Source organism: Polyodon spathula, chromosome 47 (genome assembly GCF_017654505.1).
Source record: "Polyodon spathula isolate WHYD16114869_AA chromosome 47, ASM1765450v1, whole genome shotgun sequence".
NCBI lineage: Eukaryota > Metazoa > Chordata > Actinopteri > Acipenseriformes > Polyodontidae > Polyodon > Polyodon spathula.
Window position 1 is genome coordinate 152,948 of NC_054580.1, and position 17,819 is coordinate 170,766.

Genomic DNA, 17,819 nt, shown 5'->3' on the forward strand with positions numbered 1-17,819 from the left:
ATATAACACACACACACACAAATCCCACTTGAGGTCGCCTTTAAGTTTGTTAATTAGTTAATAGGTGACCCTTGAAATAAAGTGTGATTTTATATTGACTCTGAATGTAGCAGGGTGGGTGTGAATATTTAAAAAGGGAGGATTCAGCTGCTGCTTGGGTATAGAAAGCTGGATAGATGAGAAACCCTCATACAGACTGTATTCGTTACACATAACTGTATGCAAACTGCAATGACTTCCATAACCTACAAGCTGGCTTTTTACCTTTCAGCATTTCAGCCTTGCAGTCTGAATCATGGGTAACACTGTGACAATCAAAAATGAAACCAACTACTGCTGGTCCTACTGCTGGTCCTTTAAGGGCACCTCCCCCTACTTAAAGGTAAATAATTGACTCAGAACTACAGCAATGATAAGAAAAGGGGGAGGGGAGGGGAGGGGAGCGGAGGGGGTGAAAATAATAAAATGCATCCTTCCTTGCTCTCTTGTTCTTTCTCTTTCAGTCAGTCTGTCTCACAGGTTCCCTCTTACTCCCTACTCTGCATCTCGCTCTCTCTGTCTCTCAGTCTCACTTTCTTTCTCTCTCTGTCTGTCTTACTAATATGGAGATTTTAGAATTACTGGTATGGCTGTTCACATGGATGTTTTTGGTATTTTTTTCGCTCATCTACAGGCTACATATAATTGTATTTTAGTACCAAACATGGAAAGATACATGTGGTCTCTTCTAAGGCAGGAACTTTTCAAAGTCTCTCTTAATATATATAGATACTTTTAATATTATTAATATTGATATATATATAATATATATATAGTATATATATTCTGATTATTTAATTATAATGAAAAATAAGATAGCCGTCTGGCATCCAGGTATTGTAGTACACGTCACGGCACTTTGAGATATGTAGTTCTGACGATACCTCTGTAACAATACGGATCTTTAGTGCTGTCGACACTTCCTTCCTTGGATACAAAACAATATGGTGCTCCCATTGTTTTTTAAAAATGAATTAAAAGTTGAGACAGCTCTTTCAAATCCAGGGAATAACTATCATCGTTGTATGATGGGACACTTGGTGTCTTGAAAACCAAAAAAGTTTTTAACTTATCATGTCGAGGCAAGTTTCTCGTTTACTGTTTTTTTTTTTTTTATTTACATTAAAAAAAAAAATACCTATTACCGTTTAATATACAGAGGTTTTAAAACACACTAATGACTTTTGCCATTGACTCGCCTGCTCGTTTAGAACCACCTAGCAGTGGATGTGACATCACACTACAGAAGCACATGATGGCAGTGTGAGTGCATCGTATAAACGGAGCTCGTACCTAAAAAGTTAATAACAAGTTGTCTAGCATGCAAATCGGAAATTATGTAAAACACCAAAAATAACTTAAATCCATGGATACTAATGTCGACTTCTAAAAATTAATAATAATAATTAATAATTGAGAACTTCTGTTTGTGGTAAATTAGCTGAGGAGACTGTCGATATATGATCTGCTCATGTCTGAATAATACTCCATTAAACAGATAACTAAAACAATAAAGAAGAAGAAGGATAATATAAAACTTGAAAAGGATAAAACATACCGAGCTGCCATGAACAGCAGAACGAGAAAAAGCAACACCAAGTCAAAAACGAGCACTGCTTCAGAGATTGAGTTAGGTGCTGACGTTACGGTAGAAAACTCGACAGAATACACTGCAAACAACATCGTGGTGGAGACCTTTGAGCTCACTGAACTTCCAGAAACGCCATCAAAAAGACCAGCAACAACAAAGGGAAAACTAGAAAACCGAAAGGATACAATCCTTGACATGGAACATAATATAATTTCGACACTGAAACTCATAATCAACAAAAGAGCTGATGGTCTGCAAAAACTAATGGCTGCGAATACAATGAAGATTGAAGGGCTCAAAAAAACTATTGATTTCATGTTCGGTGAAATTAAGACATAAAAAATAAGGTAAATCAAATGAAAGCTCGGGTAAATAATACGGAGAAAAGGTTAGATGATTTGGGTTTAAAAATAGAAGAACTGGAAATATACAAGAGGCGGTGGGATTTGCGTTTGTATGGAAACGAAAAGGCGTGCAAAGAAGGGAAACAAGCCTATTTTGTTGGCGCAAGGGCTTTCGTGGAAGGCGTCGAAATCTGCTAGTCTCGGATGAAAGTTGAAGAAGTCGCAGTTTCAGTTTTTTCAAAACGGAACTACTTTATGTAGGTCCTGGTTATGATAATTACAAGTGAAGTAAGCAAGTTCTTATTCATTATTATTATCTATTTATTTTAGCGTTATTATAAATAGCTTGAATCTTCACTTTTTTTTGTAAATATACACATCTAGGCACAATGTAATATCCAGAATTTCAAAACTGAATAGGTACAGCGCTGTTTCTTCTAAACAGGTTTAGTTAACTGATGTACTGCTAAAGTAGGCTACTGTTACTGTTTCACAATTTCTAATCTTTCTATGGTTTATTTTAATGCCAGGGGGTTAAGAGATCATCTTAATCGTAAAGCTTTATTTCTCTATGCTGAAAACTTGAATTCAGACCTTTGTTTTATACAAGAATCTCATTCCTGTAGTAACGATAACAATCTTTGGAGATCTCAGTGGGGAGAAGATATATGGATGGCACATGGCTCAGCCCATGCTGCAGGAGTTACTGTTCTCAAACACAGATATATGGATAGCACATGGCTCAGCCCATGCTGCAGGAGTTACTGTTCTCAAACACAGATATATGGATAGCACATGGCTCAGCTCATGCTGCAGGAGTTGCTGTTCTCAAACACAGATATATGGATAGCACATGGCTCAGCCCATGCTGCAGGAGTTGCTGTTCTCAAACACAGATATATGGATAGCACATGGCTCAGCCCATGCTGCAGGAGTTACTGTTCTCAAACACAGATATATGGATGGCACATGGCTCAGCCCGTGCTGCAGGAGTTACTGTTCTCAAACACAGATATATGGATAGCACATGGCTCAGCCCATGCTGCAGGAGTTACTGTTCTCAAACACAGATATATGGATAGCACATGGCTCAGCCCATGCTGCAGGAGTTACTGTTCTCAAACACAGATATATGGATAGCACATGGCTCAGCCCATGCTGCAGGAGTTACTGTTCTCAAACACAGATATATGGATAGCACATGGCTCAGCCCATGCTGCAGGAGTTGCTGTTCTCAAACACAGATATATGGATAGCACATGGCTCAGCCCATGCTGCAGGAGTTGCTGTTCTCAAACACAGATATATGGATAGCGCATGGCTCAGCCCCTGCTGCAAGAGTTACTGTTCTCAAACACAGATATATGGATGGCACATGGCTCAGCCCATGCTGCAGGAGTTACTGTTCTCAAACACAGATATATGGATGGCACATGGCTCAGCCCCTGCTGCAGGAGTTACTGTTCTCAAACACAGATATATGGATGGCACATGGCTCAGCCCATGCTGCAGGAGTTACTGTTCTCAAACACAGATATATGGATAGCACATGGCTCAGCCCATGCTGCAGGAGTTACTGTTCTCAAACACAGATATATGGATAGCACATGGCTCAGCCCATGCTGCAGGAGTTACTGTTCTCAAACACAGATATATGGATAGCACATGGCTCAGCCCATGCTGCAGGAGTTGCTGTTCTCAAACACAGATATATGGATAGCACATGGCTCAGCCCATGCTGCAGGAGTTGCTGTTCTCAAACACAGATATATGGATAGCACATGGCTCAGCCCATGCTGCAGGAGTTACTGTTCTCAAACACAGATATATGGATAGCACATGGCTCAGCCCATGCTGCAGGAGTTGCTGTTCTCAAACACAGATATATGGATAGCACATGGCTCAGCCCATGCTGCAGGAGTTGCTGTTCTCAAACACAGATATATGGATAGCACATGGCTCAGCCCATGCTGCAGGAGTTGCTGTTCTCAAACACAGATATATGGATAGCACATGGCTCAGCCCATGCTGCAGGAGTTGCTGTTCTCAAACACAGATATATGGATGGCACATGGCTCAGCCCATGCTGCAGGAGTTACTGTTCTCAAACACAGAAGATATATGGATAGCACATGGCTCAGCCCATGCTGCAGGAGTTGCTGTTCTCAAACACAGATATATGGATAGCACATGGCTCAGCCCATGCTGCAGGAGTTGCTGTTCTCAAACACAGATATATGGATAGCACATGGCTCAGCCCATGCTGCAGGAGTTGCTGTTCTCAAACACAGATATATGGATAGCACATGGCTCAGCCCATGCTGCAGGAGTTGCTGTTCTCAAACACAGAAGATATATGGATAGCACATGGCTCAGCCCATGCTGCAGGAGTTGCTGTTCTCAAACACAGATATATGGATGGCACATGGCTCAGCCCATGCTGCAGGAGTTGCTGTTCTCAAACACAGATATATGGATAGCACATGGCTCAGCCCATGCTGCAGGAGTTGGTGTTCTCAAACACAGATATATGGATGGCACATGGCTCAGCCCGTGCTGCAGGAGTTACTGTTCTCAAACACAGATATATGGATAGCACATGGCTCAGCCCATGCTGCAGGAGTTACTGTTCTCAAACACAGATATATGGATAGCACATGGCTCAGCCCATGCTGCAGGAGTTGCTGTTCTCAAACACAGATATATGGATGGCACATGGCTCAGCCCATGCTGCAGGAGTTGCTGTTCTCAAACACAGATATATGGATGGCACATGGCTCAGCCCATGCTGCAGGAGTTGCTGTTCTCAAACACAGATATATGGATGGCACATGGCTCAGCCCATGCTGCAGGAGTTGCTGTTCTCAAACACAGATATATGGATGGCACATGGCTCAGCCCATGCTGCAGGAGTTGCTGTTCTCAAACACAGATATATGGATGGCACATGGCTCAGCCCATGCTGCAGGAGTTGCTGTTCTCAAACACAGATATATGGATGGCACATGGCTCAGCCCATGCTGCAGGAGTTACTGTTCTCAAACACAGAAGATATATGGATAGCACATGGCTCAGCCCATGCTGCAGGAGTTACTGTTCTCAAAGACAGATATATGGATGGCACATGGCTCAGCTCATGCTGCAGGAGTTGCTGTTCTCAAACACAGATATATGGATGGCACATGGCTCAGCCCATGTTGCAGGAGTTACTGTTCTCAAACACAGAAGATATATGGATAGCACATGGCTCAGCCCATGCTGCAGGAGTTACTGTTCTCAAAGACAGATATATGGATGGCACATGGCTCAGCTCATGCTGCAGGAGTTGCTGTTCTCAAACACAGATATATGGATAGCACATGGCTCAGCTCATGCTGAAGGAGTTGCTGTTCTCAAACACAGATATATGGATAGCACATGCAGTCTCAGCAATCCAGAATTGATTTTTGGCTAACTTCCAACACTGTATCCATACATGTGACTAAAGTAGAAATTCTACCAACACCTTTATCTGACCATAAGTCTATAATTTTACAATTAGATTTATCTCTTTCTCATGAAGCAAAATTAAAAAATTGTTACTAGAAACTGAATAATTCCTTGCTAGAAAATGATGTTATTGTAAATAAAATAAAAAATACTATTGGTTTATGCTGGTAGAATGCATTAGCAGAAAAGATGTTCAGAAAAAACTAGGAACTACTAAAATACAAACTCAAAAGACTGACAATGAAAAGTGGAGCAGAACTAGCTAAATCCAGGCGAAAGGAGGAAACTCAGTTGATAGTCAAATTATTATCTTTATCCAAATTGTCTCCTGAAAACATGTCCAATGAAAATAAGGTCCAGCTTACAGAATTACAGGGCAAATGAGATCAAATGCATACATTTACAAAGCAAAAGCTTTTATTCATTCATGAAATAATGGTTGGAGGAGGGTGAACACAATTCAGCTTATTTGTTTAAATTGGAGAAACATCACTATGAGAATAATTCCATAAATAAACTTAACATTAACAACACATTTACAGAGAACCCGAAGGAAATAGCCAAGTTTTGTATGTCTTTCTACCAAAATATATATGAATCTAAGCTCTCTTTGGATTCAATAGAATACTTCTTTGCATCAACTGAAGAAAATATAAAGACAATTGATGATAATGACAAAAGACTATGTGATGCTCCCCTGTCACAAGAGGATGTTGTAGATTGCATTAGAACCCTTCAAAGTAATAAGGTAACGATGGGCTCACTTCTGAACTTTATAAAACATTTTCTAAAGACCTGGCTCCTTTCCTTCACAATGTATTTTTGGAAAGCATTGAATTTGGTTGTCTTCCTGCCTCTATGACACAAGGCTTAATTAATTTAATTCCAAAACCCTCAAAAGATACTTTATTTTTAGATAATTGCCATCCTATTTGTCTTTTGAATAATGACTATAAAATAATGGCTGTAATATTTGCAATGAAAATTAAGAATGTTCTTAATAGTATAATTGACAAATCACAATCTGGTTTTATGAAAGACAGGCACATTGGAAATAATATTAGACTGGTCCTCGATATTTTGGATTACACTGCTCTTGGATCAGAATACAGTCTTATTCTTTTCTTTTCTTTCTATAAAGCCTTCGACACTGTTGAGCATCATTTTATTTTGAAAGCCCTTGATTTATCTGGTTTTGGTGAAGGCTTCATTAAAGCCATTCAAACCCTTTATAGAAATGGTAATTGCTCCATCAAATTACAGCATGGACCCTCTCAACTATTCAATATAAACAGGGGGATTCGGCAGGGCTGCCCTATCTCTCTGTACTTATTTCTATTAGCCTTGCAATTATTAGCAATTCACATTAAGAAAAGCCAAATAGAAGGAATCTCAGTTGCTAATAAAACTGTCTTTATTAGTCAATCAGCTGATGACACAACACTTTTCTTAAGAGACAAAGCACAAGTGTCAAAAGCTATTGATGCAATACTCCTCTTTTCAAAAGCTTCTGGTTTGTTCCTCAATATTAAAAAATGTGAGCTCCTCCCTGTTAATAAGTGTACAGATGCAGAGAGTTGTGGCATCCCTGTAAAAGACAATGTAAAGCACCTGGGAATTAACATTAATAAAGACCAACTGTCAAGAATCTCCCTAAACTTTAACCCACTCATTATCACTGTACAACAAAAACTCAATTTATGGCTCCAAAGGGATTTATCATTGTGGGGAAGGTGTTTAGTGACTAAGACGGATGCTTTATCCAGGTTGATCTACACGGCACTATTGCTTGATGTTTCTGATGAGATATGCAAAAAAAAAAAATTGATAGAATGTTATTTAATGTCCTTTGGAAAAACAAGACCCACTATGTAAAAAAAAATCTGTTAAATGTGGGGGTCTAAACTTTTTAGACTTCTCCCTAAACAAAACTTTTAAAATTAAATGGATTAGACAATTTTTTAAGAATCCTGCCTCAATTTGGAACTTTATTCCTGCCCATCTCTTTAATAATTTAGGTGGCTTAAATTTCATACTCTTATGTAATTATGATATTAATAAAATTGCTATAAAACTTTCACATTTCCATAAACAGATTTTTTTATGCTGGTCTCTAATTTACAAACATAACTTCTCACCTCACAGATATTTCATTTGGAACACCAGAGATATTAGATACAAAAATAAGTCTTTGTTTTTTCCCAATTGGTTCTATAAGAATATACTCTTAGATAGTCAACTTCTCCACCCTACAGGCCAACTTTTCAGTTCTGCAGAGTTTCTATCCGAATTTCCATTTCCTGTCACAGTTCTGGAATATGCTGTTGTTTTTGATGCCATTCCCTGTGCTGTGAGAATGCTTTTACAGAGTGGAACCAAAGGGGCTTCTTGCCCTTTGCCCTCTTTAGAACCAAATGATATATTTATAGGACATGATTACCTTCTTCATAACAAAAATAATAACAATTAGGAGATCAGGTCTCTTATTCGAAGTGACAGTATCTCTGTTGCCTCTGCTGTTGCATACTGGAATTGCATTTTTGTAGGTGTTAACTGGGAAGACTCCTGGACACTGTAATAAATACTTATTGACCAACAAGGCTAAGGATTATCCATAAATGTTACCCAGTTAAATACAACCTAAAAAAAATAAAACCTGACATTGACCTTCGCTGCTCCTTCTGCAATATTTACTCTGAAACTATGACCCATTTATTACGGAACTGTAGTTACTCAAATTTTTTTGGACTGACCTAACCAACCAAAGACATAAAAATATAAATAATAACATTAAATTAAATCTGGGCTACATCTTATTCGGAATAACAAAATATGTGAAAACAAACAAAAATTAAATCTTTCTGGTAAATCTATTGATCTTGTTGGCCAAATTCCATATCCATAAATGTAAATTTACTCTCCAAAAACCTAATTTTTTTGTTTTTTCAAAAGAAATGGAACAATATGTTAGTATAATAAAAAAAAAAAAAAAAAAAAAAAATAACAAAAAAGCCGTTAAGACCTATAATATATGAAAAAGCTATAAAGTCTATGTATATTGAGACTCCCCCCCCCCCCCCCCCCCCCCATGATAATGTTATGTTACAGCTGTTGTCTATTGTATGGAACTATTTTGTCTCTATTTTCTATTTTGCTTTTTTCTTGACTTTTGATCCAATAAAAAATGTTAAAAAAAAAAACACAAAAAATAAAACATGGGCACTCTCTCCAGTTTGAACTACAACTCCCTTAATGCATGCTGAATAAACAGAAATCAGCGAGTGAGCGTTTATATGTTGTAGGATACACAGAGACAGGAGCATCACTCAATGTGAGGGCAGTAATACTTTTAATAACAGAGAAACAACGATTATTTAAAATAGGAAATCAAATGCCATAGTTTCCCTCAAATATATATATATTTAGATATACCACGTAGAACAAAATAAATAAAAAAAACTCACAGTAGCTTTACAAACTGTTTTTTAGCCTGAGCACAAGGCTTGTATAACCAGTCGCGCACACTGCCTGGAAGTCACTGCATTTGCTCAGAAACCTGGCTACGCAATTTATAAATTGTACACCTGAAAAATAAAAAGTGCTTTTCAGCCAAAAAAAAAAAAAAAAAAAGAAAAAAGTGGCGACCCGCCCTCGTTAAAAATTGAAATTCAACTAAACGACCAATCCCAGTGCTTTGAACACAGAACTGGAGTATGACTGGGAAATGACTGTTGTCTAGCTTTGCTTTAATTTTATACAGTCATTACTTATATAATACTTTTTTTTTTTTTTTCATTTTTTACCCCATTTTTCCCCAATTTGGAATATCCAATTATTAATTTTTTAAGATCTTGCCTCCAACCTCCTCTTTTCACACTGCAAGCCGACAGCTTAGCCATCCAGACCTGTCGCGTTGTCGGAGGAAACGCATTTCCACCTGCAATTTACAGCCAACTCACAGGAGCCAGGCTGCCACAGGAGTCGCTGCTGCGCGGTGAGACAAGGATTACCCTGCTGACCTAAGCCCTCCCAACCCGAGTGGCGCTCAGCCAATTGTGCTCCAGCCCCTCGGGACTCCTGGCCACAGTTGGCGGTGGCACAGCGATCTCCAGGCTGTAGGACACACCCTGCACTTCTGGTGACGTGCCTTAGCTTGGTGCTTTTGTTGCTTTTACTAAGGTCCATTTTGTAAAACACACTTCAATTGTGAGAGGTCTGCATACCTTGCTATATGTAAGTTAAACAAAACAAAATAACAAAGTAACATTAAAAATGATGATCAATGAGTACTTTTAATTAATTGATTTCAGTTTTCCAACTAAATTAACCACGTGACATTAACTCCACCTTCCCAACATGCCTTGCGGTAGATTGTGACTGTTCTCGTGTAAGAGTGCATTGGTCGTATTATTGAGTGGTTTGTTTCTTGTGTTGTTGCATGTTTTGTTGTGTACATGTGTCTGGTGTTATATCCTGTGACAAAGTGCCCGCCCCTGTGTATATTATCTGTTATGTGTATAGACATTGGTACACGGGATATAAACGGGTCTGTGGAACACGAGTGTTTAAAATGTATATGTGTATTTAGGCACGAGGATTGCACAGCACTTCACGTGCAAGTAAAATGTAATAATATGTGAGCACGGGGAATTGCACTTTATTAATTCACGTGCTGGGATTCAAGTGAATAATTAATTGGTAATTGAATCCCAGCACAACAGTATATATAGATGCACGTTGTCACCTATTCGGGGTTGGGTGTTCGGGAGAGAGAGAGAGAGAGAGAGAGAGAGAGAGAGAGAGAGAGAGAGAGAGAGAGAGAGAGAGATTGAGAGAGAGAGAGAGAGAGAGATTGATTGATTGATTGATTGATAGATTGTGTAGCGTTCATCCACTCTGTGTTTTGTCCGTGTCTATTCGTTTTGTTTGTCTATTTATTTTGGCGTGAAGTGCCGTGTCCTGTCTTTTCTTTGTTAAACCCTTTTATTTTACAATAAACCGGCGCCAGCCAGCGCCATCATCACTTCATTTCATCCGTGCTGTGTTTTGTGTATTTCATTCCTTTTCCTGGTTCTGACGCCGCCCACTTCGGCCGTCTCTGTGACATATCCCCATTGAACTTTCTGTGTTTTATTCATGTTGTGTTTCCAGCCTTACCAGGAAAGCAGCATCCTGTAAGGCTACCTTTCCTTTCTACAGTGTATGTTTCTGATCTCTGCCTTGTTCAGTACCGTTCAGTACTTGTTCAGTTAAGGTGACAATACTTATAGCAATTGAGTAAAACCAACTGATGCATTTTTTTTTGTTGAAAAAACTCAATTTTAGTACATTGATTGCAGTGAAAACTTTTAAAGTCTTTAGTTTTAGTTATACTTACTGTACAAAACTATGTATTTGTAACTTTAAATAATTACAAATGGAATACTTAAAAACATCCATGCAACCCGTAGACAAAATGTATTTAAGTAATTTCAATCTAATACAAAGCAGTGTACAGTACATATAACAATATACACACAGTGTACTAGCTACAGAGCACCAGATAAAGAACCACGTTACATAAGGAAGGCGTGAAGCAAGGTCCTGTTTGGCTAATGAAGTACAATACAGTACAGTACATCACGCCAATATCAGCTAGACAGGGGAGTAACGCAATCAGAGGAGAGGAAATTCAGCGTCAACAGGTGCAGTCTGAACAGTTGGGTCTTGAGGAGACAAGATTGAGAGGTAAAATAGTTCACTGCACGGCCAACATATCATTAAGATTGATTTGTTTTTTGTTCCTTTGTGTCTTTAGGGAAGTGGCATACTCTATCCCTTTGATAAAAAAGATTACAAGCAAGAAGCCTTTCACAGTTACATCTACATCAAGTACGGGTGCCATGACAAAGAAATCTGTTACAGATCTAAAGATCTATTATACGAATACTACGCTGCTCGGAACCCGACCTTCACGATCCGAGAGAGCTCTGACCGCTCGTACATTCTACTGGCATGTACCACAGAAAGCTATGTGCCCAGTTGTCCAAATTACGGTAAGCCATCTGATCTGCTTAGTGTACTTCCTTTAAAGATCCCTTTGAATACCACACACCGAAAAACTGTTTCATTAACCAGGCAAGTTTTCTTGCATGCTACTGTTTCTCTCTCTTTCTGTCGTGTGTGTGGCTTGTTTGCCTGCGCGTATGGAGGAGCAAGACATTCTCGAATTCTAGGCTATTTGAGAGAGAGCCAGAGTTGGGTGTAACACATTACTAACCCGCAACTGTACTAACGGTACTTTTTATAATAAGGACATAATATAACGTGGCAGTTTCAATGGGAGTAATAACACTACAGTTACTTGTAACAGGGTCAAACGATATTATTTTTGATTATGTGCACGTTTGATTGTCACACTTTTCTATTTCTCCCTTGTTATAAGATTACTGGCAAATAACTGGTATTTGTTTGAAATGATACAAGTCAAATAGCACCTGGCTTGATTTGTCTGAATGGCAGGTGAGAGGAATGGTGCTCACGAGACAATGAAAAGGCAATGAGATGGGAGTGTAAGGGATTCTATTCTGTATGTGATTGTTGTAAAACGTAAGACACTGAAAGTCTTTTTGTTTCACAATTAGTGAGAAACTGAATGAACCTGAACAGAGTAAATATGTGAACAGGGGCTCCGCTCCCTACTTTAAGGTGGGGACGGGGGGCGGGGATGAAAGTTACCCATGACATCACGTTTGTTTTGTTTTTTTTATCCGGCATTCTACGTGGCTACAGAGTCTTATGAAACAGACTTTCTAGCTCTAGTTGAAGTTATTTAATATAGGCTCCTACATTAAAAGGTTTGTACAGTGTCTTTAATACACTATTCAAATATTATTGTGACGGGTCAATAAACAAAAAAAAACTTCAATATTTATCTTTTTTTTCTTGTCAGTATGCAATTAATTATATAGTAACCAATGTAAAATCACTTTATCAACTGGAAAAACTTTGAACAATTCAGCACGATCTGACAGTTAAAAGGCTGCAGATTTTACCCGTTTTCTCTCTGTATTCGTGTACACACCTGCATACTCATAGGCCACGTACATGTTTCCTACTGTCTGCAGAAAATCAGCCCGAAACTCAGGCCAAGGTAACGGGACTGCTAATTAAAAATTAAGAGGACAGTTAAACATGCTGGGATTGAAATGGGATTGTATTGATTTCACGGAACAGCTTTACAAACAGCACAGCACCACCTTCTTACACATTCACCACTCCTGAGCGATTAAGAACACGGTATTCTCAGCTTTACAAACAGCACAGCACCACCTTCTTCACATTCACCACTCCTGAGTGATTAAGAACACGGTATTCTCAGCTTTACAAACAGCACAGCACCACCTTCTTCACATTCACCACACCTGAGCGATTAAGAACACGGTATTCTCAGCTTTACAAACAGCACAGCACCACCTTCTTACACATTCACCACTCCTGAGCGATTAAGAACACGGTATTCTCAGCTTTACAAACAGCACAGCACCACCTTCTTACACATTCACCACTCCTGAGCGATTAAGAACACTGTATTCTCAGCTTTACAAACAGCACAGCACCACTTTCCTACACATTCGCCTCTCCTGAGCGATTAAGAACACGGTATTTTCAGCTTTACAAACAGCACAGCACCACTTTCCTACACATTCTCCACTCCTGAGCGATTAAGAACACGGTATTCTCAGCTTTACAAACAGCACAGCACCACCTTCTTACACATTCGCCACTCCTGAGCGATTAAGAACACGGTATTCTCAGCTTTACAAACAGCACAGCACCACCTTCTTACACATTCACCACTCCTGAGCGATTAAGAACACGGTATTCTCAGCTTTACAAACAGCACAGCACCACCTTCTTACACATTCGCCACTCCTGAGCGATTAAGAACACGGTGTTCTCAGCTTTACAAACAGCACAGCACCACCTTCCTACACATTCACCACTCCTGAGCGATTAAGAACACGGTATTCTCAGCTTTACAAACAGCACAGCACCACTTTCCTACACATTCGCCACTCCTGAGCGATTAAGAACACGGTATTCTCAGCTTTACAAACAGCACAGCACCACCTTCCTACACATTCGCCACTCCTGAGCGATTAAGAACACGGTATTCTCAGCTTTACAAACAGCACAGCACCACCTTCCTACACATTCACCACTCCTGAGCGATTAAGAACACGGTATTCTCAGCTTTACAAACAGCACAGCACCACCTTCCTACACATTCACCACTCCTGAGCGATTAAGAACACGGTATTCTCAGCTTTACAAACAGCACAGCACCACCTTCTTACACATTCACCACTCCTGAGCGATTAAGAACACTGTATTCTCAGCTTTACAAACAGCACAGCACCACTTTCCTACACATTCGCCTCTCCTGAGCGATTAAGAACACGGTATTCTCAGCTTTACAAACAGCACAGCACCACTTTCCTACACATTATCCACTCCTGAGCGATTAAGAACACGGTATTCTCAGCTTTACAAACAGCACAGCACCACCTTCCTACACATTCGCCACTCCTGAGCGATTAAGAACACGGTATTCTCAGCTTTACAAACAGCACAGCACCACCTTCCTACACATTCACCACTCCTGAGCGATTAAGAACACGGTATTCTCAGCTTTACAAACAGCACAGCACCACCTTCCTACACATTCACCACTCCTGAGCGATTAAGAACACGGTATTCTCAGCTTTACAAACAGCACAGCACCACCTTCCTACACATTCACCACTCCTGAGCGATTAAGAACACGGTATTCTCAGCTTTACAAACAGCACAGCACCACCTTCTTACACATTCGCCACTCCTGAGCGATTAAGAACACGATGTTCTCAGCTTTACAAACAGCACAGCACCACCTTCCTACACATTCACCACTCCTGAGCGATTAAGAACACGGTATTCTCAGCTTTACAAACAGCACAGCACCACCTTCTTACACATTCACCACTCCTGAGCGATTAAGAACACGGTGTTCTCAGCTTTACAAACAGCACAGCACCACCTTCCTACACATTCACCACTCCTGAGCGATTAAGAACACGGTATTCTCAGCTTTACAAACAGCACAGCACCACCTTCTTACACATTCACCACTCCTGAGCGATTAAGAACACGGTATTCTCAGCTTTACAAACAGCACAGCACCACCTTCCTACACATTCACCACTCCTGAGCGATTAAGAACACGGTATTCTCAGCTTTACAAACAGCACAGCACCACCTTCCTACACATTCACCACTCCTGAGCGATTAAGAACACGGTATTCTCAGCTTTACAAACAGCACAGCACCACCTTCTTACACATTCACCACTCCTGAGCGATTAAGAACACGGTATTCTCAGCTTTACAAACAGCACAGCACCACCTTCTTACACATTCACCACTCCTGAGCGATTAAGAACACGGTATTCTCAGCTTTACAAACAGCACAGCACCACCTTCTTACACATTCACCACACCTGAGCGATTAAGAACACGGTATTCTCAGCTTTACAAACAGCACAGCACCGCCTTCTTACACATTCGCCACTCCTGAGCGATTAAGAACACGGTATTCTCAGCTTTACAAACAGCACAGCACCACCTTCTTACACATTCACCACTCCTGAGCGATTAAGAACACTGTATTCTCAGCTTTACAAACAGCACAGCACCACTTTCCTACACATTCGCCTCTCCTGAGCGATTAAGAACACGGTATTCTCAGCTTTACAAACAGCACAGCACCACCTTCCTACACATTCACCACTCCTGAGCGATTAAGAACACGGTATTCTCAGCTTTACAAACAGCACAGCACCACCTTCCTACACATTCACCACTCCTGAGCGATTAAGAACACGGTATTCTCAGCTTTACAAACAGCACAGCACCACCTTCTTACACATTCACCACTCCTGAGCGATTAAGAACACGGTATTCTCAGCTTTACAAACAGCACAGCACCACCTTCTTACACATTCACCACTCCTGAGCGATTAAGAACACGGTATTCTCAGCTTTACAAACAGCACAGCACCACCTTCTTACACATTCACCACTCCTGAGCGATTAAGAACACGGTATTCTCAGCTTTACAAACAGCACAGCACCACCTTCTTACACATTCACCACTCCTGAGCGATTAAGAACACGGTATTCTCAGCTTTACAAACAGCACAGCACCACCTTCTTACACATTCACCACTCCTGAGCGATTAAGAACACGGTATTTTCAGCTTTACAAACAGCACAGCACCACCTTCCTACACATTCACCACTCCTGAGCGATTAAGAACACGGTATTCTCAGCTTTACAAACAGCACAGCACCACCTTCCTACACATTATCCACTCCTGAGCGATTAAGAACACGGTATTCTCAGCTTTACAAACAGCACAGCACCACCTTCTTACACATTCACCACTCCTGAGCGATTAAGAACACGGTATTCTCAGCTTTACAAACAGCACAGCACCACCTTCTTACACATTCACCACTCCTGAGCGATTAAGAACACGGTATTCTCAGCTTTACAAACAGCACAGCACCACCTTCCTACACATTCGCCACTCCTGAGCGATTAAGAACACGGTATTCTCAGCTTTACAAACAGCACAGCACCACTTTCCTACACATTATCCACTCCTGAGCGATTAAGAACACGGTATTCTCAGCTTTACAAACAGCACAGCACCACCTTCTTACACATTCACCACTCCTGAGCGATTAAGAACACGGTATTCTCAGCTTTACAAACAGCACAGCACCACCTTCTTACACATTCGCCACTCCTGAGCGATTAAGAACACGGTATTCTCAGCTTTACAAACAGCACAGCACCACCTTCTTACACATTCACCACTCCTGAGCGATTAAGAACACTGTATTCTCAGCTTTACAAACAGCACAGCACCACTTTCCTACACATTCGCCTCTCCTGAGCGATTAAGAACACGGTATTTTCAGCTTTACAAACAGCACAGCACCACTTTCCTACACATTCGCCTCTCCTGAGCGATTAAGAACACGGTATTCTCAGCTTTACAAACAGCACAGCACCACTTTCCTACACATTATCCACTCCTGAGCGATTAAGAACACGGTATTCTCAGCTTTACAAACAGCACAGCACCACCTTCTTACACATTCACCACTCCTGAGCGATTAAGAACACGGTATTCTCAGCTTTACAAACAGCACAGCACCACCTTCTTACACATTCGCCACTCCTGAGCGATTAAGAACACGGTATTCTCAGCTTTACAAACAGCACAGCACCACCTTCCTACACATTCACCACTCCTGAGCGATTAAGAACACGGTATTCTCAGCTTTACAAACAGCACAGCACCACCTTCCTACACATTCACCACTCCTGAGCGATTAAGAACACGGTATTCTCAGCTTTACAAACAGCACAGCACCACCTTCCTACACATTCACCACTCCTGAGCGATTAAGAACACGGTATTCTCAGCTTTACAAACAGCACAGCACCACCTTCCTACACATTCACCACTCCTGAGCGATTAAGAACACGGTATTCTCAGCTTTACAAACAGCACAGCACCACCTTCTTACACATTCACCACTCCTGAGCGATTAAGAACACGGTATTCTCAGCTTTACAAACAGCACAGCACCACCTTCCTACACATTCACCACTCCTGAGCGATTAAGAACACGGTATTCTCAGCTTTCCAAACAGCACAGCACCACCTTCTTACACATTCACCACTCCTGAGCGATTAAGAACACGGTATTCTCAGCTTTACAAACAGCACAGCACCACCTTCTTACACATTCACCACTCCTGAGCGATTAAGAACACGGTATTCTCAGCTTTACAAACAGCACAGCACCACCTTCTTACACATTCACCACTCCTGAGCGATTAAGAACACGGTTTTCTCAGGCCAATCCTTATGTACTTCTTTTTGTATTTTCTTTGACAGTTAAGCCACGTTACAATCTTGACAAAACCGGGCATGTTTTTTTTTTTTTTTTTTTTTTTTTGTGATGGATGCATAGCTAAGCAAATTTTAATTTTGTTTTTTACCCATCGACAACAAAGAAAACCGCTACATAATAACTAATGAAATAAAAGGACAGAGAGCAGATTTGATGTAATTTCATTAAACCACACTCGTTCACACTGCAGTGTGTGCCGTTCCTCAGCGTTTAGTGAGGCGGGATCAATGTACCTTTGCAGTTCAAACAAGAACGGAATAATTTAACAAACCCTGTGATTGCTAGATTAGAGCGAATGTCAGTCTCCTTTTGATTATTTGTACAAGGGAGTGGAGTGAATTC

General features: G+C 40.6%; 1 protein-coding gene across 1 annotated transcript in view; it reads left to right on the forward strand.

Annotated features, from left to right (window-relative positions):
- The first annotated feature begins 275 nt into the window (after positions 1-275).
- The window catches only part of LOC121306263, a 38,408-nt gene continuing 20,864 nt past the window's right edge, over positions 276-17,819 (forward strand). The window contains exons 1-2 of the mRNA XM_041238006.1: positions 276-382; positions 11,261-11,498. Of these exons, the coding sequence (XP_041093940.1) occupies positions 296-382; positions 11,261-11,498 (325 nt within the window). The 5' untranslated portion in view covers positions 276-295. The remainder of the gene's footprint in view (positions 383-11,260; positions 11,499-17,819) is intronic.